This window comes from Peromyscus eremicus, chromosome 13 (assembly GCF_949786415.1).
Source record: "Peromyscus eremicus chromosome 13, PerEre_H2_v1, whole genome shotgun sequence".
NCBI classification, from domain to species: Eukaryota; Metazoa; Chordata; class Mammalia; order Rodentia; family Cricetidae; genus Peromyscus; species Peromyscus eremicus.
Genome location: NC_081429.1, coordinates 33272176 through 33297293, shown reverse-complemented (window position 1 = coordinate 33297293; position 25118 = coordinate 33272176). Strand labels below are relative to the sequence as shown.

Below are 25118 nucleotides of genomic sequence, written 5' to 3'. Positions count from 1 at the left end.
TGTGGAAACCCAGGCCCTAGCCGGGTCGGTAAGAGGCAGGTTGACACACACACACCCCTCAACCCCCGCCCGCTGGAGCCACTGCCTCCGGGTCAGTATCAGTACTGCAGACCTTGTGGAAGGTACTGTCCTCCGGGTGAGACCATGAAGATCGAGTTCGCTCCACTCAACATCCCGCTGGCCCGGCGCCTGCAGACCTTTGCGGTTTTTCAATGGGTCCTGAGCTTCATCCTGCTGAGTAAGAGCCCCGCGGTGTTACCTTCTCTTCCCATGCACAGTTCTCACCCCACTGGTTCCCGGTCAGCCAGATCAGAAAGGGCATTCACCTACAATGGTTTGGATTCTTTCTCACTTTGCCAACTTTATTTGCCTTCTACTGTTTTCTTTTTCTCTTCCCTCCCTCCCTTCCTTCCTTCCTTCCTTCCTTACCTTTCTTGGTTTTTCGAGACAAGGTTTCTCTGTGTAGCTCTGGTTGTCCTAGAACCAGGCTGGCCTCAAACTCACAGGTCCTCTGTCTGCCTCTGCCTCCCGAGTACTAGGATTAAAGGCATGTTCCACTATGCCTAGTTTACGCTATTTTACTTATAAAGTGAGGTGTGTCTTACTTACAACAGGTTTTAAATATACAGCTGGGTGAATTTGGGTAACTATAATCCCCCATATATAGCCATGACCCTATCTAGAAAATGGGTGTTATAGAAAGTTGCATTTTTGCACCTCAAAGGCTGTCAATTTGTTTCTGGATCTGGACTCTTAAATGGGTAATGCCTCTAAGGTATTTAAAACCTGAAGTCTTTGCCTCCTCTATCTCAAGACAAAGAGCTACAGTTAGTTTTCTGTGTTTAGCCTTAACTTTTCCAGTTACATCGGCTCCTGGGTGCAGAATCAGGCTTTTCTGCCTCGACCCAACTACCTGGTTGGGTTGGGTTGGGTTTGCGAGTCCCGTTTGGAAACAAACCACCCAGGGTTGTGTTCCGGAGTATTCTCGTGCTAAGGCAGTACAGGAATCAGATCTCTGTGGACAGCTCCTGGGGGAAGCCTGTCCTTCCTGTGCCGTGCTCTTGGAGAAAAAGAGGACGGACTAAGAGCTTCCATGGCTAAACTTGGCTGAAAGCAGAACTCGTCCAGATGGGCTAAGACAGTGAACTGCACACTGGTTGTGCCAAGTGATAAGAACAATATTCATTGCATTCTGCTTTTGCACATTGGAAGTCGTTCCATTTGTTCAACGCACTCACAGATCTCAACTGTGACTGCATATGAGGATCTCTTTCCAAAAAAAAGCTTCTTAAACACTGGGATGCCCAGGTGCCAGCCCTGGTATTTCTAGCTCATTTGTCTTGGAATTCAGCCTTCACTGAGACTTATAAAAACAAAAACAGAAACAAAACTCTCCAAGCGTGCAGCCAGGGCTTATGAAAAGGCAATTCAAAGCATTAACTAACTCATTAGGTCCTCAGAGCCCAAACCCCCAGAGGCTGGGCTGGTGACAGTGCATTCCATTCTGCTCTGGACCAAGAGCCGGAAGACATGCTGGGGACACTATATCCAGCATTCGGTACTGCCACTAGGCCTCCAAGCACCTAGGCATGCCATCCTCCTTCAGGGGCTAAGAAAGTTCCTGAAGTTGGTACTGATGAAGAGCAGGACTGAGAGCAATTCTTAAAGAGACGGTCACCTGGTATCTCCAGAGAGCAAAGAGGCACCAGAGGTGATGATGAGGAGGAAATGGTTTTGGGGTTACAGAATGTAGAGTTTAGGGTTACATGGGTGAGGGATTGTTACAAGGGAGCACAAAGGAAGCATGAAGGTGCTTTAAGGGGTCCACCGTTACTGCCATAGATGAGGAAGGGACTCAGGGACTTCCAATTTAAGAGAAGGGGGGAGGCGCATGCCTTTAATCTCAGCACTCACAGAAGCAGGCGGATCTCTGTGAGTTCGAAGCCAGCCTGGTCTACAGAGCGAGATCCAGGACAGGCACCAAAACTACACAGAGAAACCCTGTCTCAAAACAAAACAAAACAAAAAAAGAAAAAAAGAGAATCAAGTTACTCTGGATTGCTTAATGAGATAAAAATAAAAAAGAGGGCTACATAGCCATGTAGTTTGTGTAGTGTTCTCTTATTTCAAGCCAATTATACTTAGAAAATTTAAAAACTGTGTTCTATTTCTGATATAAACTGTAGAGGGCGCAAGCAGTGTGGAGAATTGGCTTTAACTTAGACAGTCGCTGGACAGCGAAGCGGCAGAGCAGGTCATGTGACTAAGGTGTTTCCGCACAGTGGTCTAGTTGTTACTTTTTGTCCCATGAAATACGTGAAAATGTGGGGAAATGCATTGATACACATTTACAGAGAAAATTTATTAGAAACCCAAACGGGCAAAACTAAGACAACGGTTGCATTAGTGCTGACAACCATTGCAGTATTTTGATTAAGTATAACACTGGTGAAGAAGTTATAATACCAGACTCATCAAACAGCTGGTATAAGAATATCCTAATTCTTGAAATTTAGAATTAATAATGGCATGTGACCTTCCATGTTAAAAAAAAAAACCTAACATGGGGCTGGAGACATGACGGCTTGACAGATAAAGAGTGCTTGTTACCTGTGTAACAAGCCTGGCAGCAGGCCCGTGCACACCTGTAACTCCAGTGCAGTGATGGGCAGGTACAGGGACCCCTGGGGCTTCCTGTCTGCCATTTTCGCCAAAGAGCTAGAGCTTTGGGTCCAGAGAGAGACCCTGCCTCAAAGGAATAAGGTGAAGAGTGACAGAGACGGACACCTGACACCCTCCTCCGGCCTCTGTGCGTGCACAGGCACACAGACCTATACATGCACGCACACATGCATGTACACACTACCAGGAATAAGGCTGATACTCTTCTCTGCCTGTTATTTTCTCCTCATTCTTCCAAGTACGATGGTAAGGAATATTTTGTGATAATGGTTCAGATTGCTCGATCACTTATTCTGTGCCAGGCACTTGCCCTCAGCAGCCTCTGAAAGCAGATGTTGTCCTTAGCCCATGATTATTTGTTTGTTTATTTATTGCTTAGTGTTTTGTTTTGTTTTGTTTAATTTATTTATTATGTATACAGCATATGTGACTGCAGGCCAGACAAGGGCGCCAGATCTCATTACAGATGGTTGTGAGCCACCATGTGGTTGCTAGAAATTGAACTCAGGACCTCTGGAAGAGCAGTCAGTGCTCTTAACCTCTGAGCCATCTCTCCAGCCCTTTGTTTTGTTTTTTGAGACAGGGTCTCTCTGTGTAGCCTTGGCTGTCCTGGAACTCACTCCATAGACCAGGCTGGTCTCGAACTCAGAGAGATCTGTCTGCCTCTGCTGCCTGAGTGCTGGAATTAGAGGTGTGTGCCACCACTGCCCAGCACATCATTAGACCATGTAGTAATTACTCTGCACTGAGACAAAGAACCCACCAGGAGTGACTTCAGGGAGGATGGATCTACCTTGGCACACAGCCTGAGAAGGTGCAGTCACCATGGCTGAGTCATGATGGCAGGAGCATATGACTAGGGCTTTTTATTACATCTTGGTGGACCAGACAGCAGAGAAGGCTTGAGCCACATCTAGGGTGGGCTAGAACCCACTTCCTCCGGGTAGACATCACCTCTTAAAGAGTCTACAACTTTCCAAAACAGCACCGCTATATGGGGACCAAGTGTGCAGACACATGAGCCAACGGAAGACACCCCACATTCTAGCTTGGACACCTGTGGGGCATTTACCCACCAACCCCACAGTTCCCCAGAGTTTTCTTGAGTACGAGCAGCAGGAAATATTAGATAGGAGGATTTATATGGCGGAAATAAACAGATAGAAAATAAAGGATAGCCTCGAGAGGGCCTGGAACCTATTCCAACGGGTCCCGACTGTCTTTGCCCCAGGGTTTTTATAGAGACGCCAAGGGGTGGAGCAAAAGACCTCCTCCCCCAGCACAGCCAAGTGCAGACCATCTCAGACACCTGCACTCAGGCCCGTGGTCCTAATCATCCTCTTCTATGCGGACATGCTGGGTAAACCACGAGGAACCCGAGAACGGGCTCCCGCAGACACCCACTTCACAGGCGGAGGCACTGAGACTCAAGAGGTAAAGAAACCTGCCCCAGGCTAGGCAGCTTGGTCAGTGGTGAATTCTACCAGAGGAAGTCCAATTTCAGACTCACCACTTAGGTACTGTACATATGAAATGTGTGATAGATATGAAAGAGATATGCGGGATATATTCAAATGGAGCCTGTGCAGCTGGGTTGGGGTACTCTGCATGTGAAGCAGGGGTGGGGGGGGTGGATTCTGTTTCTCGACCTCTTTTTGGATACCTCTGCAACTGAAAAAGGAAGTCAGTTTGCTATTGAAGGCAGTTTCTCCATCTTCGTGGAAACAAACACACGTTTCTATGTGCCTGATCCTTTATGCTATGAACCCACATATGAACTTATAACAAATATGTCTAAGCTCAACTACTCGTGGGAAGATAGCGGTTTGGGTGTTTGTGGTTTTGCTTGGTTTGGTTGTGGTGGTGTTGTTTTCAGTGCTCAGATTTAGGCACTAGACAGACCCCAGTCCAAATCCTTTGGACAGCCACATTCCAAGGGCATCCGTTTTCACAAATGTGGATTGTGAGCAGCAGTAGGTTGCAAGGAGGAAGAGATGAGTTACCTTATGAACTGTCAGGAATTGACTCCCACCCAATACTGGCTCTTTCCTTTCCCACTTCACCTTAGCTCACCCACTAGAACTCTCAACACAGAATGAGCTGTGTTTACGTGTCTTGTAAATCTTTCACACACCTTACTGAGATAAAGAGAAAAATTAACCAAAGCAGTGAATTTTCAGTATTCCAACCCAGGTGGAGAGAAGTAGGTGAAGTAAAATGAAATGGTCCTGCTAGGAATAGGAGCAGAGGGCAGCCTCTCTGCCCTGCTTCTGAATACACTCTTGGTAGTTCTAGAAAGCAGTAAGACAGCCCACAAGAAGAAGAGAATACAGGCCTCCTCAACCTTTAGTCTGTTGACATTTAACATTGTTCACATTGGAGACCAGTAACAAGCCAGTCCTTGACCACATCCACATGTATATTTTGGTCAGATCCATAGTGGGAAAAGCAATGATACACACACACACACACACACACACACACACACACACACACACACACACACGTACATATGGAAATAGAATAGAAATAAAATTCTAGTTTGGGTCATACATGTCCATATATATCTGTGTATTTATGTATAGTATATAGTAGCCCCTCCTAATCTATGTATTTATATATAGTTTTTACTTCCCTGGTTTTAATTATCTAGTATCAACCAAGGTCTGAAAATATTAAATAGGAAATTCCAGAACAAAAGATTAAAAGGAATAAATGAATTAAAGATGATTAATTTGCTGTGGAACAATCTTTTTGTACATTGTGGGTATGTATTACTCTCATTGGTTAATAAAGAGCTGACTGGCCAATAGCTGGACAGCAAAAGGTTAGGCGTGACTTGCAGGAAAAAAAAGAGAGTGTGGTGAAGAAGGGCAGAGTTATGGGACTCTCCAGGAGACACGGAAAGAAGCAAGATCAACATGCCATTCTGAAAAAAGGTACCACCATGTGGTAGAGCATAGATAAGAAATACGGGTTAATTTAAGATGTAAGAGCTAGCTACTAACAAGCCTAAGCTATTGGCCAAGCATTTATAATTAATAATAAGTTTCTGTGTGGTTATTGGTGAGCTGATGGTCCCAATGAAAAACTCTACCTACATTAATTCTTGAATAATATTTAATATTTTGGTATATTGCTTTTAATTGTTCTGTTTTATTGCTACTGATTTTTGTTAGTCTCTTACTGCGCCTGATTTATTAGTTGACTTTTTAGCACAGATATGTATATGTTGGTAAAAGCATAGTATCCTTGGCCAGCAACCAGTAGCTTCAGGCAACCACTAGGGGTATCCCTACACATTAGGTCATAGAGAAGAAGGAGCTGTGGTGTCTCAGGGTGAGATCCAGTGGCTGTCACCAAGACACCGTGATGTATCTTTGGTACAGGACTCTTTTTAACAAGGTTGAAAAGGAGTAGACAGGAGTTTGGGGTCTGGAGAGCCCTCTAGATAGGAGGCCTCACTGCATAAGAGCAGGCTGAAGCATGACTCCCTAAAGGGACCTACACTAGTGAACACTCATCATCTACTAGGCTTTAAGCTTTTATTCTGCCCTCCTCTCTCTTATTGATAGATTTCTTATTATTATTCATTTCAAAACAGGGATTTCCTATGTGGTCTAAGTTGGCCTGGAATTCAGTCCTCTTACCTAATTCTCCCAGGTACACAGCACCACACCTGGCTTATAAATGTGTTCATCTATAATATATAAGTCAAACATTTAGAACTGTATTCTTTGGGCCAAGTGTGGTGGCACACACCTTTTAATCCTAACACTTGGGAGGCAGAGGCAGGCAAAGCTCTGTAAATTTGAGGCCAGCATGCTCTATATAGTAAGTTCCATGCCAACCAGAGATATATAGTAAGACCCTGTCTCAAAAACCAAAAGTATACCTTAAACATAATGGGTTATTGTAAAGTTATCTTTTTTGTTGTCAATATTCAGGTCAAGTTTTCTTCACCCCCTCCCCATATTTTTAAGCAATATTGTTAATGCATAAAAGATTGGAATGACTCTCATAAAACAGAGCAAGAACTCATAGGCACTAGAACCTGAAGTGCCCCCTTTTATGTTTGTGGTGTTTTAAATGAGAATGGCCCCCATAGGCTCATCTGTTTAAATACTTGGTCCTTAGTGGAACTGTTTGGGAAGGACTGGGAGATGTGGCCTTGTTGGAGGGGGTGTATCACTGCCAGCAGGTTTTTGAGGCTCTCAAAGCCAAGTGCTAGTCCTGGTGTACCCTCTCTGCCTCCTGCTTGCAGAGGTGAGCCCAACTGTTCTTGCCTCCAAGCCTTTGCTCCCTAATCATGGCCTGAAACAATAAGATCCAAACGAAACACTTTCTTCTATAAGTTCACTTGGTCATGACATTTTGTCACAGCAATAGAAAAGTAACTAATACATTGCTATTTCTGTTTCTGACAATAGAGTTCTCAAAAATGGAGGCTGTGGCCCACATAGGCCCTCTTTTTTTTTTCTTTCTTTCTTTTTTTTTTTTTTTTTTTTTTTTGAGTCAGGGTTTCTCTGTGTAGCTTTGTGCCTTTCCTGGAACTCATGCTATAGCCCAGGCTGGCCTTGAACTCACAAAGATCTGCCTACCTCTGCCTCCCAAGTGCTGGGATTAAAGGTGTGCACCACCACCGCCCGGCAACATAGACCCTCTTCAAGGGTACATGAACTATGTTGTAGAGCCAAAGTAGGAAGAAAAGATTTCCTACAGTAGCGAATCTTCTACTTTCCATGACCAGTGGATGTGAAGTATGGGGAGCAGTGACTGATGGACCAATTCCACCTGGCTTTTCCCTCTCTTACAGCGGAGATATGTTTTGGGATTATGGTGATGCTCATCATATACAACTACTGGTTCCTTTACATCCCATATCTGACTTGGCTCTACTTCGACTGGCAAACCCCAGAGCAAGGAGGCAGGAGATTCAACTGGGTCCAAAGCTGGACTGTGTGGAGGCATTTTAAGGACTATTTTCCGATCCATGTGAGTAGAACTGTCTTCTGAAGTCTTCTTTTGAGTTGGGAGGACAGTGGGAGTGTGATTTCATCTTGTGTAGCTCCACCTTATTCCTTTCCAGACAGAGTGCTCCTCTGTCCGTTTTGTGCTCTTATAGTGAATACCAGAGCTTCAGATCCACATAAAGAAAATTTATTTCTCACAGTTCTGAAATCTGGCATGGTGGTGGGATGTCTAATATTAAGGTTCCAATATTCAACCAGTATCATCTTGCCCCATGATCTCATGGCAGATACAAAAGGCAGAGTAAGAGGGGTCCAACTTGTCCTTTTAGGAAGAACCCATCCACACCAGCAGTAAGGGGTTGGTCTCTACTCTCTCTGCTCTCATGATCTAGCCACCCCGCCTCATGAAGCCTCACATCCCTATACTGTTGCACTGGAGAGTGAGTTATCCTTGTTTTGTGGGTGATTGACAGACAGATTCAAATCATCCCAGAGAAAGCTTGCACTTTGGTTCAAGTTAATAAATGAGTCTTAAGCCAAGTTGACAAAGTCTAGAAGACTGGGCTCAGTGGATGGTTTAGAAATGTCAGAACATCTGTATCCCAGGAAAGTAAGATGAATCAGGTTCTTCATTTCCCGCTGACATAAGGAGTAGAGGGGAACCCTTCCGCTTCTCAGTGATGGGGGTCATTTCATTTCCTTATCTCAATGTGAACGTGCTGTAGCTCATCAAAACCCAGGATTTGGATCCAGGGCACAATTATATATTTGGATTTCACCCTCATGGAATACTCGTGCCTGGAGCCTTTGGAAATTTTTGCACAAATTACTCGGACTTCAAGAAGCTGTTTCCTGGTTTTACGTCATATCTCCATGTGACCTCCTACTGGCTCCCAGCCCCATTCTTCCGAGATTATCTGATGAGCTTTGGTAAGTGATGGAGCCACTGCATCCACAGCATCCAGTGACACATCCATTGTTCCCACAGCATCCAGTGACACAGCCACTGTGTCCACAGCATCCACTGACACAGCCACTGCTCCCACAGCATCCAGTGACACAGCCACTGTGTCCACAGCACCCAGTGACACAGCCACTGTGTCCACAGCATCCAGTGACACAGCCACTGCTCCCACAGCATCCAGTGACACAGCCACTGTTCCCACAGCACCCAGTGACACAGCCACTGTGTCCACAGCATCCAGTGACACAGCCACTGCTCCCACAGCATCCAGTGACACAGCCACTGTGTCCACAGCATCCAGTGACACAGCCACTGCTCCCACAGCATCCAGTGACACAGCCACTGTGTCCACAGCATCCAGTGACACAGTCACTGTGTCCACAGCATCCAGTGACAGAGCCACTGTGTCCACAGCATCCAATGGCACAGCCACTGTGTCCACAGCATCCACTGACACAGCCACTGCTCCCACAGCATCCAGTGACACAGCCACTGTGTCCACAGCATCCAGTGACACAGCCACTGTTCCCACAGCATCCAGTGACACAGCCACTGTTCCCACAGCATCCAGTGACACAGCCACTGTGTCCACAGCATCCAATGACACAGCCACTGTTCCCACAGCATCCAGTGACACAGCCACTGTGTCCACAGCATCCAGTGACACAGCCACTGCTCCCACAGCATCCAGTGACACAGCCACTGCTCCCACAGCATCCAGTGACACAGCCACTGTTCCCACAGCACCCAGTGACACAGCCACTGTGTCCACAGCATCCAGTGACACAGCCACTGCTCCCACAGCATCCAGTGACACAGCCACTGTGTCCACAGCATCCAGTGACACAGCCACTGTCCCCACAGTGCAGCAGTGCTCTGGGGTGGCAGCAGCACATATAGCACCCCCTTGATTTTACACTCCCTACGCTCTGTGGATTTTCCTCACACCCCCCACTTCTGCCTTTTATTCTTCTGTCCATCCCAGGTATTTGGTTTTGTGATGGAACACAGGAATTTTCAATAAACACTAATTCAATGGGAAAAAAAATTGGTAATGCATTTAGTACATTCAAATGTGAAAAAAGTCATCTATCAAATAAAGGATAAATCATACTTTGGAGAGGCACTTTGCATTCTCTTATCGATGTTAGAACTGGAAAATGTCCTCTGTTGGGTCTCGCAGTATTGATAGTGACATAAACTACTCTCTGCTGGCTTGGTCATCCTAGGTCATCTGTGCCTCCTGGGGCTGTGGATGTTGGTGGTGGTACAGTGTTTATCTAGCATGAGCAAGGCCTGGTTCTACCCCCAGATCTGTAAGGAAGGAAAAGAAAAGGGAGAGGAGGGGGAGGGGGAGGGAAAAGAAGGGAAGGGGAGGGAGGGGAGAAATAAAGTAACCCCTCGACAGCCTGGTCTACAGAGGGAGTTCCAGGACAGCCAGGGCTACACAGAGAAACTGTCTCCAAAAAAAAAAAAAAAAAAAAAAAAAAAAGGAACCCCTCTGCTATTCTGCTATTTGGTTTGGTTTGGTGCAGTTTGCTCTTGTTGAGACAGAACCTCACTCTATAACCCAGGCTGGGCTTCTGGCCCTGAATTCCCAACAGTACCGCTTCTACCTCTACATTCTGAGATTGTAGGTGTGTGTCACTACGCCTATGAGTCAATGGAATCCTCTGGAATCACTAGTTCTGAGAACATAATCAGTCTGGAATGCTTTAGCAATGCTTTATAAACACATAAAGAAGCCTGAACACAGGCCAGTAGCCTTCATTTTTAACTCAAGAGACTCTTATTTGCTTTTCCAACTTGACCGGCTTTCTGACTATGCGCTTCAGTAGCTTACAGAATATTTTACACTTGTCAAAATTATGTAGGGTGGTTGGAAATAATTGCGTTTGCAGCTCCTGAGTATAAAGAAAAGCGAGTAGCCTTTTTGAGAAAATTGTAACTTCAGTATCTATTAGTAACAGAGTTTGTTTCTTTTGCCTTCCAGATTGTCATGGCTTCCTCTATAGCCACTTCCGTCGTTATGTAACCTTCCAGATTTTCATGGCTTCCTCTATAGCCACTTCCGTCGTTATGTCTGTTTGGAGATCTTTACAACACAGGGCACTAGGATCGTGCTGGCTTTGCAGGGACTGTGCCTGTTTGTGGCCTCAAAAGCAGAACTCAGTCCAGTGAGTGCTGCAGGACACACTAGAGGGCGCCCTATCCCCCGAACTACCGAGTGATCTACCATATGGCCTCTAGAGGGCGCACTAACACCCCAAACTATCAAATGCGTGGTAGACATTGAGTTAGAGTTTTATAAAAGGAACAAAATTAAAGATAAATTTTTAATTTCCTAAACGTCACAGAAATAGATTTTAAATTTACTTTTCGCTGATTGAAAGTAGAATCACCAGTAAATTTGAGTAGTTGAGAACAGGTGTGGCAGAGACAGGCGGGCATTTCCCTCTCCATGGCCACGTCAGACACAGTCTCAGAGTCTTTCAATATAGTGATCCCAGCCATTCTTGTTGACTAGAGCTGATGCTGTGATTAAATCTGTGTGCTATGTGCCATCATTAGCGTATTTACTTATTGGATCTTTTGAGACTGGGTCTCTCTGTAGCCATGACTGCCCTGGCGCTTGCTGCGTAGACCAGGCTGGCCTCGAACTCACAGAGATCCACCTGCTGTGTGTGGTGTGTGTGTGTGTGTATGATCGATATTGGTGTATAATATCATACAATGCTGCAGCCATCACATCTTAAAAGCCAAATAAGAATACCCCAACTTGTAGCCAATGATGAATTAGGCTGTTACTGTCTATAAATTCTCAGCGGCATTTTCCAGTACCAGCTCGCAAGGACAGTGTGTGGTCCAAGGCTTCCTCCTGTGACCTACCTTCCGCACATGGTTTCTATGGCTACAGATTCTCTTAAACTCTAAGTACAACCCATTCCTCTTGGCCCACTTTGGTGGGTAGGCCACCACCAGGTGACAGCCACACTAGTATGTGTTTCCAGACTTACGTTCTATCTGTGTGCCTATTAAGCTGGGGCAGGCAGCAGGGACTGAGTCACAATTGCCTCTTGCCTCGTGCAGAGGACTTTAGATTTTACCCTCCGGGTAAAGCCACAGACAATCTGTTGAGGGGCTTTGAGCAAGAAAGCTATCTGTCTGTTTGTTTTGTGATAAGAGATCTTTCACACAGCAGCATGGAGGCTGATTAGATAGGTGGGTGGAATCTGAACACTAGAACAACGGAATAGACCTATGGCAGAGATCAGGGAGACCCAGTGAGGGATACATTGGCACAGTGCTCTGATGGTAGAAATCCAGATGGGAAGAATGTTTGATAGAGTACCAAGACTTCACGTTTGAGTGGTCTTCGGGTAGACAGCAGCTGTGTATGTATTATCATTATTATCGGCATCTGATATTACAGATAAATGCTTTGGAATGAGTGAGTGACCAGTCAGCTGATGGCTGGCAGAAGGGGATTTGTACAACAGACTGATATCTCGACCTGGATGACTTGGATGGGTGATGGAATTCTTTGTCTTAATTGTTAATGTTAGAGCAGGCTCTGCTCTGGGGCATAGTTTGATACACTGGATTTGGAGACATGAACTTGGGGTGTCTTTGAGCTCTCAAAGTGGAGATTTCCACTTGACCATTGGCGCGGTGGACCTGGAAGCTGGTGGATATATTCCAGGAGATGGGTTTTACAGAACTCAGCACACAGAAGTGGTAGTTGTGTTCGTGAGTCTAGATGAGGCTAGAAGACAATAGAAATAATGAAGGGACTCTCAGAAATCGCCGCTTACAGAATGGGCCAGAAATGGAACCTAGCAGCACACAAGAAATGTCTGGGAGAGAGCTGGGGGGGGGGGGCTGTCTTTGCGAGAGAAGAGATGCATTATTTGTCACTCAGGTTACTCCAAGCAAAATGACACGTCTTGAACTCAGGTGAAGTTCCAAGCCACCCAAGCAGGGTCAGATTCTCTCGTCCTGTCACTCATCAGCCCCTGCCTTTTCTCTCAAGGGCCATTCAAAGCCAGATGTGACATACTGGAGGCTGAGGTGGAGTGATTGCCGGGAGGTTGATATGAGCTGAGGGTAATGAGTCGAGGGCCAGCAAGCCTAGTGTGACCCTGTAGAGAAAAAGAGAGAGAGAATGAGTCATTCAGAACCTTACGTTTCTCTAAGAGTTGGGAATCATAATCAAATCATCACCATTGCTGTAGAATATTATTTTTAAAAAAATAATTCTTCAGAAGGAATGGCTAGTTATACTTTCTATTTGTTTCACTAAGGGATGGTTTCCGTTTCTAAGAAGAGTGTGTCCCATGTGTTGAGCAAGAATGGCGGTGGGAACATTTCCGTCATTGTCCTTGGGGGTGCAAGGGAATCACTGGAGGCCCAGCCAGGAAAATACACCCTCTGTATCCGCCAGCGCAAAGGATTTGTTAAGATTGCCTTGACCCATGGGTAAGTGGCTTTTTTTTTTTTTCCAGTTTTGTTGGAGACAGGGTCTTGATATGCAGCTTAGGCTAGACTGGAACTCACCATGTAGCTCAGGCTGGCCTCAAACTTGTGGTGAGTCTGCTGCTGAGCCCGTCAAATCCTGGGATTACAGGTATGAGCCACCCGCCCTGGCCTAGTCAAGTGGCTGTTTGTTTAGGGTAAGTATGTTTTAAATGGATAAGACATTAAATGAGGGCAAAGAATGATAATACTTTTTCTAGTCCTTAAAGAACAGTCTCCATATCAAGGTTCCAATAAAGACAAGTGGACAGGTTGGAAATGGAGGATGAGCTTTCTACCAAGGTAAGTGGAATGTCACAGCATGCAGCAATTTAAAAAAAAACAGCAGTAGACACAACATTTTACATACTCAGTGCAAATTTACAACAAAATGAACAGAAGCCAACTGTTGCAGGAATTCTAAATGGTCTTTTAATAAAAACCCGGAGCCAGATATTGGGGTACATGCTGAAAGATCAGAGAGACAGAGGAACAAGCCACTAAAGAAATTGCTCACCACTACCGAATCCTCAGGCCGAATGGAAGGCGAGATCCAATCTCCATGAATCCTCTGACTGAAAGCCTCTGAGTTGTCAGCAAAAAAGGGCTCTAGTTCTGTCTCTTCACGCCTTGTATACCTTCCTCCGCCCAGCCATTTCACTTCCTTCCTAGCACTGGGATTAAAGGCATGTGTGCTTCCAAATACTGGTAGGAAAGGCAAGAGCTCTCAAATGCTGGGATTAAAGGTGTGAGACTCCCAAGTACTGGGATTAAAGGTGTGTGCCACCACAGCCTGGCTCTGTTTCTCTCCTAGACTGAATCAATCTCTTGTAGTACAGGGTGGCTTTGAATTCACAGAGATCCACGTAAATCTCTGTCTCCCCGAGTGCTAGGATTAAAGGTGTGTGCCACCATTGCCTGGCCTCTGTGTTTAATCTAATGGCTGGCTCTGTCCTCTGATCCTCAGGCAAGCTTTATCTGATACACAATATATCACCACAGCCAATGAAAAGAATAGTGTACCCCAAACTTGGCTTTCTACAGAATAAAATTCCGGCCATGGCTAGCTTGCTGAAGCACTTCCTAAGGATTTCAAGTATAGCTTGCAGTGTTTTGAAGTTCATGCAGCTTCAGTGTTTCAGATGTGGATGGGATGCAGCATGGGAAGGCTTCGATGCTATAGTAGTTACTTTTCCCATTGCTGAAAAATGCCTGACTAAAGCAGTTTGAAGGGGGCTGGTGAGATGGCTCAGTGGTGAAGAGCACTGGCTGCTCTTCCAGAGGACCTGGGTTCAATTCCCAGCACCCATATGGCAGCTGACATTCCAGGGCTTCTGACACCTTCACACTGGCATACATGCAGGCAAAATACCAATGAACATAAAATAATGAGATAAATTTAAAGCAGTTTGAGGAAGAAAGGGTTTACTTAGGCTTCTTGTCTCAGGGGTTACAGTCCAATTTTGTAGGGAAGGCATTTGGGGAGCAGGAAGCCGTTGGTCATGTTGGATCCACTGGTCATGTTGGACCCACAGACTATAGGCAGAGAGCAATGAGCAATTGGTCTCAAATCACTTTCTCCTTCCTTCTTCTTTATTCAGTCTAGGACCCTGGCCCCATGGGATGTTCCCACTTATACTCAGGGTTCATCTTCCCCTCTTCGTTTAAGACTTCGCAGACACACCAGGTGTGTCTTCTAGGGGGTTCCCAATCCAGTCGAGTTAACAATGAAGATTCAGTGTCACGAGCGTGTTTAGAATTTGGGAGGTCTTCTTTAAAAATCTGGATGAGGGCTGGAGAGATGGCTCAGAGGTTAGGAACACTGACTGCTTGCTCTTCCAGAGGTCCTGAGTTCAATTCCCAGCAACCACATGGTGGCTCACAACCATCTGTAATGAGATCTGGTGCCCTCTTCTGGCCGGCAGGCATACATGCAGGCAGAACACTGTATGCATAATAAATAAATAAATCTTTAAAAAAAAAATCTGGATGAAAGTAAATCATTTATTTAAATTCATATCCTCAAGGCTGGAGAGATTAATGGCTCCAGGATTAAACAGTGCAATTATGAAGACTGGAGTTTTTGACTTCAGCACCGCAAACGCACAGGGCCCCAGCTCTGAGGGGGGGACACTCTCTTTCAGCTTCTCAGCGTACCCATGTGTGTGCACCTGCAGACACATTTGTGCATGCGCTCGCACAAGCAATGGAACCAACGTTTCGCATCTGTTTGTAAAGCCCGTATCCTTCCTTTCCCTGTTTCTCCAGTGCCCATTTGGTCCCAGTGTTTTCTTTTGGTGAAAATGAACTTTATAAACAAATTAACAACCCCGAAGGCTCATGGCTTCGGACTATACAAGATAGAGTGCTGAAGTTAACGGGATTGCCCCTGCCACTGTTCTATGCCAGAGGACTTTTCCAGTACAGCTTTGGCCTAGTGCCCTACCGGAAACCAATTTACACCGTTGGTACGTACATGAAACAAATAAAATGATCTTACCTTGTACAGTGTTTACTGTTATTGTCTAGGGGCTAATAATTCAAAAGAAGTAGCCTTGAGTTTGGATTTCCTAATGTCTTCGACCAGTGGTTCTCAACCTTCCTAATGCTGTGACCCTTTAATACAGTTCCTCATGCAGTGGTGACCCCCAACTACAAGCTTATTTTCATTGCTACTTCATAACTGTAATTTTGCTACTGTTATGAATCACAATGCAAATATCTGTGCTTTCCAATGGTCTTAGGCGGCCCCTGTGAAAGGGTCACGACCCATGGGTTGAGAATCGTTCTTAGACCCTGATTGAACTTTAACCATGGTATGGACATCTAATAAATCATCTCTATTTCATATTTGTGTGGGAATTGGTCACCTTGTATACTTCCACTGTTGAACTAGAGTCCAAGTTTAGACTCGAAGTTTCTAGTGCTCCTCAGTGAACCTGTTTCTCTGCACGTGCCTATGGCACATGTCAGTATCTCAGTGGTTGACAGATAGACAAACCCGCTCAAAGGCTGATAGCCACACACAGCCCAGCACCCGTTTCTTACTAAAAGCATGCTTTGTGCCACTAATTTTGCTTATATGTGTTCTAGTATCGAATGATTCTATTTATAAAAGGTGCATGTTTGATTGACTAGAGATGGGGAGAAGAAGTGGAAAGGAAAAGGGTAGAGCCCAGCCTGGTGATGTGTATGTAGTGTCACCTGCTTGGGATACTGAGGCAGGAGGGATCCAGGGTCAAGGCTAGCCTGAGCAACACTCAAGGCTGTCTCAAAAAGTAAACAAGTAGCCTGGGCGGTGGTGGCTCACGCCTTTAATCCCAGCACTTGAGAGGCAGAGCCAGGTGGATCTCTCGGAGTTCAAGGCCAGCCTGGTTTACAGAGCGAGATCCAGGACAGGCACCAAAGCTACACAGAGAAACCCAGTCTTGAAAAAACAAAACAAAATAATAAACAAATAAATAAATGGCAACAGTGAAGTAATTTCCTTCTGAGGTTTGGAAGAGACGAGGAAGTTGAAAATGAGGACATGCCAAACCATGAAGAATTAACCATAGCTTTGCATTTAATATGAAATGGAAATAATATTTTTACCTCAATAAGCAGTAACTAAAATCTGAACATAGTGGCTTCTTTTTTAGGTTAGTGTCACTAGAAAAGGACTTCTTTCATTCCTCCTCCTCCTCCTCTTCCCCCTCCTCCCCTTTCTTTTTCTTTTCACAACAGAGTTTCATGTAGCCCAGGCTAGCCTGACTCATTATGTAGCCATGTGATCTTGAACTTCTAATCCTCCTGCCTCCCCAGGACCCCCTTCTGCTAGGAGTACACACATAGCGTTTTTTGCCGTCAGTTTATATGAGCTTTGCAGTTCAGATGGTGTCACACGATGCTGTTTTTAGCTGCCATATTTAACTCAGATGGCATGCAGCACCCTGTCGGTTAGTTACTCCGGGGAACCCTGAGATGCGTTTCAGAGTACAACTGTACTTTCACGATCGACTGGCCCATTTCTTTGGCATCGTATCAGTTCATCATTTCTGTCCCCTTATGTTGTACTGTTGATTTGGGGGAGAGATATAATGGAAATTACAAGTTACGATTTGGGGAATACGTTTAATTAGATGTAGTGCATATGCGCACATAAAATTGCAAATGCTGAAAATAAAGGGCATTCTGTTGAGTTAAATGACTGCAGTTATTATCTCATTGCATTAACTTTTTTTTTTTTTTTAAGTAGAGTGACTTTGGTATCTGATGTCGTTAAATTGTGCCTTTCCTGACAAAGCCAGAGTCAAATGGAGTTGCCTAATGTGAGCTAGCTGTCAGGACATTTTCATTCATACTGTGTATTGTGCTCCTTTGGAAGACTCAGAATAAGGGGACATGCCACCAGCTCATCCCTCTGCTTACTTCCAGTGGTTCTGAGTCTGAGGCATCTCCAGCAGCCTGTGCTTTTTTGAAACCTTTAAATGAAGCTAATAATATGAACATTTCATAAAGGCCCAGCTCTCATACTCTTAGGACAACAGAGGAGGAATCAAAGATTCAAAACAGCCCAACTTGTGGGAACCAGACCAAGCATAGGCCTGTAATCCCTATGTGTAGGCAGCTGAGGCAGGAAGATCACAAGTTCAAAGCTGACCTGGGCTGCAGAGTAAGGTCAAGGCCAGCCTGGACATAAGCTACATGGTTAGATTCTATATAGTTTAGTGGTAGAGGACCCGCCTAGCATGTGAAAGACAGTTCCCAGTACTCCAAGAAAGAAGGAAAAGAAAGAGAGAGGGAAGGAAAGAGAAAGAGATAAGGAAAGGAGGAAGGGAGGGAGGGAAGGAGGGAGGGAGGGAGGGAGGGAGGGAAGGAAGGAGGGAGGGGGTGGTTCTTGGTAGGCTTGTCATAATGGACTGTGTCTAGCACAGCCCCAGCTGTACACAGAGTAATATTGACATTAAGAATCCACACTATAAGGGTTGGGGATTTAGCTCAGTGGTAGAGCACTTGCCTAGCAAGCGTAAGGCCCTGGGTTCGGTCCTTAGCTCTAGGAAAAAAAAAAAAAAAAAAAAAAAAAGGATCCACACTATGCATCATGGGGGTGGGCTGAAGAAAGTGGTGAGGTCTGACTCTGAGTTACTCGGAGTGTTTCCTTTTCTCTCACTCTTAGATTTTCTAATTCTAAGAGGGAAAGTGCCTGTAACTGGCTTATCTTCTCTTGGGCTTCTCGAGGGATAACATGTCACAATGTGTGCAACACTGTGCCACCCCAGTGTTGGGAGGGGGAGGCAGATGCACGGGGCAGAGCCTTCCCGCCCAGCTTGCCGACAGTCTCCAGTGTATTGAGTTTTCCCTGAGCAGGAATTCCTGCCAAAAACATTAACCCGAATCCAAGTGTGAGGAAATAGACAAACGGTTCATTAAAAAAACAAAACCTCAGCTTCTGGAAGGACAGAGAGAGGAGGAAACACCCAGAGACACACAGCTGTCATGGGCTGAGGTAGCAAACATAGCTAATGAAGCCGTTGGCAGAGTTTGAATGTGGATTATGTGTAAAATGTCGCATGATGGTATGTCTCTTGTGGGTGTGATCGTGGCAATGTGTAGGATACTGTTCTCGTTCTTAGGAACTAAAATAGTCAGGGAAGATTCATATGACTGAGTTAGTGCCATCCACGCCCTACAGATGCTGTTAGAGATTAAAAAGCAGGCCTGGCGATTGTTTCAAGTTTAAGGCTAGCCAGGGCTACATACATAGCCAGGGCTACATACATAGCCAGGGCTACATACATAGCCAGGGCTACATACATAGCCAGGGCCTCAAAACCAAACCGACAAATGAACAGAGAAGCCAAAGCTCTAATGAGGGGCAAGGTGGGTAACTTGGTTGGTGGAATGCTTGCCTAGCAAGCACAAAGCTTAGATTTGATTGCCAGCATAAAACAGGTAGGGTGGGTGAATACCTGTAATCCCATCACTTGGAAGTTAGAAGCAAGAGGATCCAAAGTTCATGGCCATTCTCAGCTACATAATCAGTTCAAGGCCAGCCTGGGCTAAATGAGACCTTGTCTCAAAAAAAAAAAAAAAACATTAAAAAGATAATAATCCCCATGTATGTTGATGTACATATGTGTACTTATGCATGCAAAGCACACATGAATGACTGAATGTACCTGAGGGGATGCAAGTGCTTCTGGTAGCCTTGAGTTTTTTTAAATAAAAAAAGATAAGGAAATAGGTTTTATTTTAATAAAACTGATTCCAACTTATCATATACTGGTGGGGGAAGCATGGGCTAAGGGATTTCTGAAATCGAAGGAAAGGAAGGGAAGGGAATTTGTTGTATTTATAAAAATGGGAAAGATTGAAAGAGAATGATGTCATGAGGACAAGGCAGAGGAGGTGGAACTCTCTCTGAGGTTTTAGCGTTCCCAGCAGGGCCCAAGCTTTCACTGGCATGAGCCAGATGAAAAGAGAAAAGCATTCAGAACTCCCATGTACGAAGGGGCCCCACGGAAGATGAAGACTCACAGAGTGGATAGGGGACACATTTATATGCCAGGTTTGCCAAAGACAGGCAGTGATGGACAAGTAGCTAAAATGTACACAGAAACTATAGACAGGGAAGAGTTCTTGTTACAGCGTCTGCAGGGGTCTCTCCTGGCTAACTTCCTCTGTCGGCTGAAAAGACTTTCTTTTTTCCTGGTCTAGGAAAGCTTTAGTTCCTTCTCTCAGGAAGAAAAGGGAAGCCCACAACGCCCTTCTCACATCACAGAAGTATCATCACAATGCTCTCAGTGCCTTTAGCTCAAATAATCCCCATGCCAAAGTGGCATATCCCACCACATATTTAGGGCACTTCAGTCCCTAGTACAACATGCTAACTGTTCAATGAAAGCTCCTAAGTGAGCGTGTACGTACTTCCATGCACACAGAATGCACATATGCATGAATGTACATACACAGGCCATCCTTTGAACTTCCATCAGAGACTGGATCTGAACTCGGTTCTTCTAGCTCCCAAGATTCTCCACAACTCTTGGTCACACATGCTCACCTGTTCTTTTGGGGAAACTTTCAACATGAGACTAGGAGAGTTTTGCCTAACCTGATGATACAAGTTTATAATCCTGATGCTTGAGAGACTGGAGCAGTTTGAGGCCAGTCTGGGCTATTAGTGAGTTCAAGGCTAGCTCGACTATGTAGAGAGACTATGTCTAAAAGCAAAATAACCCACGAGGGTTCTAAACTCAATAGAATCTTTCTACCCACAGACAAACAGAAGATGGTGTTTTTATTTTGAAAGATTTATTCTTTACTCCCATGAGAAAAGAATTAGCATTCATTTCAACCCCTCCTGCTGCTGTCTGCACTGGCTCATGAAACTCCTCATCCTCTGTCCTAGGTGCATGTCGCACAGTGGTAGCATGGATTTGAAGCAAGATAGGGATCCCTGGAGTCATGGTCCCCTGGGCTGGGCTTTTCCCCTTCTCTATCCCAGATAAATTTAGCACAGCATATAGAAACGACTGCCGTGGAAGACCACAGATGAGCAGCCAAACTCCAACTGTCGCACAAAATCGAATGCTGCAACATTGGAGCGTGGCAGCCACAATGTAATGAAAACTTAGACCACACCAGGTGGGGTTTTTCCTCCATTTTTCTGAGCCCAGGTCTCACTCTGTAGCCCAGGCTGGTTTGGATCTTGATCCTTTCTTATCTGTGAAGCAGAGGCAGCTGTGGTAACCTCCTGACTTAGTTGGGGTTTCTATTTACTGGGTCAAAATACTATGACCAAAAAGCAAGGTGAGGAGGAAAGGGTTTATTTGGCTTACACTTCCAGATCATAGTCCTCCATTGGAGGAAGTCAGGACAGGAACTCAAACAGGGCAGGATCCTGGAGGCAGGAGCTGATGCAGAGGTCATGGTGGGGTGCTGCTTACTGGCTTGCTTCACATGGCTTACTCAGCCTGCTTTCTTATAGAATCCAGGACCAACAGCCCAGGGATGGCACCACCCACCATGGGCTGGGCCCTCACCCACCGATCACTAAATGAGAAAAAGCCTTACAGCTGGATCTCATGAAGGCATTTCCTCAACTGAGGCTCTTCCCCTCTGATGACTCTAGCTTGTGTCACATTGATACACAAAACCAGCCGGGAGACCTCTCTAGGTTGTTCTAGCATTGGATTGAATGACATCTGATAGACACCCATAAGCATTAAGGTTTCCAGTAAGGGCTCAGTTCATTTTCAAGAGGCAAGAGTCCAACTGAACCCAGGCAGGAGCTTGGTCCCACTGCTACTGCTTGGGCGGTTTTCACCTCGCAGCTGCCAGATGAACTTCCTTGAGTTTTTAGTCTAAGTGTGGTCTCAATGATCAAATTTTTGCTTTGTTATCTCTAGCTTATTCCTAAATAGCAATGGAGACTTTTTTTTAACCTTCTAATAATGCTCAGATTAAATATTGACTTCCTGGAGGTTAGGGGGCCAGGGTTTAGCATCTCAGAGAAAGACAGGCGGGCTATGGACATCTTATAAGAGGAGGTCTTGTGATTAATTCACTAGAAAAGGGCGTATTTGAGCACCTGGAAGAACCCGCTAAAATCTAAAGAAACTTCACAAGAAGGGAATGGGACTGAACCCAGCCACGGTGTCGTTCTTAGGGAAGAAGATGCCCTGATTCAGAGATCACGAACCCCGGGACAGTATGCTGGGGGCAGCTCACTGGCCCACAGTCTTAGACAGCACTGGCTCTCCATCAGTCCCCACTGCACCCTACATTTTCGCTCTGACCTCCCTCACTGAGACACTCTCACTAGCAACTAGAGCCGTTTCCATGAAACTACAAGTTCACCGTCAATCCGGGTGTAGATTTCTCAGTTTTCCTTCCTTAAAGTTCAGAACTTCGAGGAAGCTTTGAGAAACTTCATTTGTACTCTCTCATCCCATGCCCAAGAAAATTTAGAGCAGAGGGAAAGCTAAGATGGACCCAGGCTACCCCAAGGCTGCTCTGGAACTCCTGATCCTCCGGCCTCTGCCTCCTGAGGGCTGGAACCACAGGCATGTGCCCCCCACACCTGCCTGGTTTATTTCATCAGAGGGCTGATGTCTACCGTGCAGAAATTTGACTTCCAAACGATCAAAGAAAACCCGTCCATGAGCATTTGAAGGCTCCATCTGCTGAAACACTCGGCAATTCCGGGTGTGGTTGTGTCCCTTCTTTCTCTGTGCCCCTCAACTCCCATACTCATGCTCTTTATCACTAGCTATCCGTTCTATTTCTTCACATTTGTTCATCTTTTTCTTAAATAACCACCTTCTGTTTCTGGCACCGGTTCACCCTTGTATGTAGCTTGGGAGAAAGACAAAGGGGGTCCCTCCCCTTGTGTGCTCGAATTTCCCCTTACGGTCACATGCACAGGCCTCATGCCCAAGCTAACGACTTTAGAAGAAGCGGTTTGCAATGAGGATTGACGTTGACCCTGCTTATCCTGGCCTTGGAGCAGTAGCAGCATCGGGCCAGCAGATGGCGCAGCGTATACAGGCGCCAAAGACTTGTTCCGAACTCTTTACAATTCTGAGGTTGCTTATTACGTAAACATCTTTTAAAATATGTGTACAGAAACCGCTTTTAAAATATGTACAGAAGCCGCCAGATTTATTTACAACTAATCAGTATTTTTGTAATTATACAGATGAAGTAAATGCTTTTTTTTTTTTGTAGAACATTCATACGATACAGATAAGATGAATCTTTCCCTATCCCTGTCTCCTTCCTCACAGGGAAATGTTGATCTTCCCAGATTTTTTTTTCTGTGCACTAAAAATACTGGTGCACCTAGAAATATAATTTTTTTTCATGGACAAGATCACACTTTATTTTGCAACTTTTCTTTGACATTTGAGACATTGCGCATCCCACATTATTTGCTGTTTCTTTTAAAAAGATAGCTTTGCCTAGAATTCCAGGGAGTAATGTCGATCAACTTATGTAACTTACGTAACCGTATTTCTATTGAGCTGTGGTTGCTTTCGGTTTTATGATTCTATGACTTTTCTCTCATACAGCTGCTGCCCTTAAAGATATGTGACACTTTCAATTGTTCCGAAAGATAAAAAAAAAAAAAAAAAAGTGAGTCAGACTAGAGGGGATGCCGTGTGACCTGAGCATTTCAGTCAGTCATAATAAGAACACTGTGGTCTGGCTGCTGCCAGCTGTGCCCAGAGGAGAATGGGGGTGACGTGGCACCCAGCAACGCCTACTCCGCTCACAGCTGCAGCCTGCACAGCAGCGCCTTTGACTCAGAAGTCAAACCACCAGGAGAAGGACAGCCCAGTGTCTGCTGAGAAGGGAGACTCTTTTTTTTTTTTTTTTTTTTTTTTTTTTTTTTTTTTTTTTTTTTTTGCTGTCAAGTGGGATGGTGTGACTGAGGCAGGCAGCCAGTGAGCTGGGGAGAGGAGCGGAGCCAGCGGGCTGGAGGGGTGTTGATTGGCAGCCCAGCCCTCAGCTGCCCACTGGAGACCCGGGCTGGGGCCCCAGCAAGGGGTGTTGTTCCTCGAGGGTGATGTGTGCTCTGTTTTCCCAGTTGGCCGCCCCATCCCTGTCCGGCAGACTCTGCACCCGACCCCAGAGCAGATGGAGGAGCTGCATCAGACCTACATGGAGGAGCTGAGGAGACTATTCGATGAGCACAAAGCGAAGTACGGCATTCCAGAGCACAAAACCCTGGTTTTTAAATGACTCTCCTCCCCCAAGGCATAAAGGAAGGCCAGAGAGCACTGAGAAAATAAATATTTTAAATAAGTTCACTGTGGAGGTTTTGTTTTTGTTTGTTTGTTTGTTTGTCTTTCTGTTTGACTATAGAATCGAATTGTAACTGAAAGGTATCAGTCGTGGAGACATCTGCTGTTATTGTATACGGTGGCAACTAAAAACACAGTAAACGGAGGGCTGGGTAGAATGCTCACCTAGCATGGGCAAGGCTCCTTAACACTGGAAAACAAAAATACAGTAGATGATTACAGGATAGGATTGGAGATGACTAAGAACCTTCTGAATTTAGGGAGACTGCGCTGTTCTTCGGGTTCCTAAGAGGGTTAGAATTACTCATGCGCTCAGAGCAAAAGCAAAATACCAACTCCAAAGAGACTCCAGCCTCTGTGCACCACTGTGGCTTGGGGTGGGGTCTTCACAGAGCGAGGCAGCTGATGCTCAGCACAGCTGAACATTTAGAGACCGTGTAACTTGCCACATAGAAAGCCGAAGAGGCAGGCCTCCACTTAAAAACAACATCTGTCGCTGACTAATGCCAATTTTTTTTTTTTTTCTGGTTTTTCGAGACAGGGTTTCTCTGTGTAGCTTTGCGCCTTTTTTGGAACTCACTTGGTAGCCCAGGCTGGCCGAGAACTCACAGAGATCCACCTGCCTCTGCCTCCCGAGTGCTGGGATTAAAGGCATTTGCCACCACCGCCCGGCCCTGACCAATGCCAATTTTAATACTAGATGACGTAGGTCCTTCAGGTCATATCAGTGCTTTTTGGTTTGGGTTTGTTCGTTTGTTTTTTTATCAGTGCAGAATTATGCATTTCTGAAGCAGGATGAGTCTAACACTTGGAATCCCGTATGGACGAGAACCTGTATTATTTCTCTTTGGGTATTTGCAATGGAAAAGCAGGCCTATATTTGGAAGACGACATTCTCTCTGTTTTAGGACACGTTGGAGGGATGCTGGAGCTGTGTGGCACAGCAGAAGTACTTGTCACTCTCTTCCCCAGGTGGCCTTTTCACTTAAGACAAGCTCTGAAAGTGCCCTCTCTGCTGCGTGCTGTCCAGTTCAGTTGACCAGAGTTGAGCCATCTTTGTTCACTGGTATCTCCCCGGAGCCTGGCACAGCTTGGGGCAATCAGAGGGTGTAACATAAGTACTGGCCCAGTGGGTGTAACAAATAACGTTGCTATAATGTGAAGATTTTTTCTGAAGCTGGTCCATAGTAG

General features: G+C 45.4%; 1 protein-coding gene across 2 annotated transcripts; it reads left to right on the top strand.

Annotated features, from left to right (window-relative positions):
* Positions 1-144: 144 nt before the first annotated feature.
* Positions 145-23938, top strand: Mogat1 (monoacylglycerol O-acyltransferase 1). Of its 2 annotated transcripts, XM_059278073.1 has the most exons (6): positions 145-238; positions 7499-7677; positions 8381-8585; positions 12924-13098; positions 15403-15602; positions 23711-23938. In XM_059278073.1, exons 1-6 carry the CDS (start codon positions 145-147, stop codon positions 23863-23865), a joined length of 1008 nt encoding a protein of 335 aa, XP_059134056.1. In that variant the 3' UTR covers positions 23866-23938. The 2 variants fall into 2 exon arrangements, 1 of the variants encoding a protein (XP_059134056.1); XR_009382531.1 differs by lacking the exons at positions 145-238; positions 7499-7677; positions 8381-8585; positions 15403-15602 and adding an exon at positions 11624-11841 and having other exon boundaries at positions 23711-23813.
* The last annotated feature ends 1180 nt before the right edge of the window (positions 23939-25118 follow it).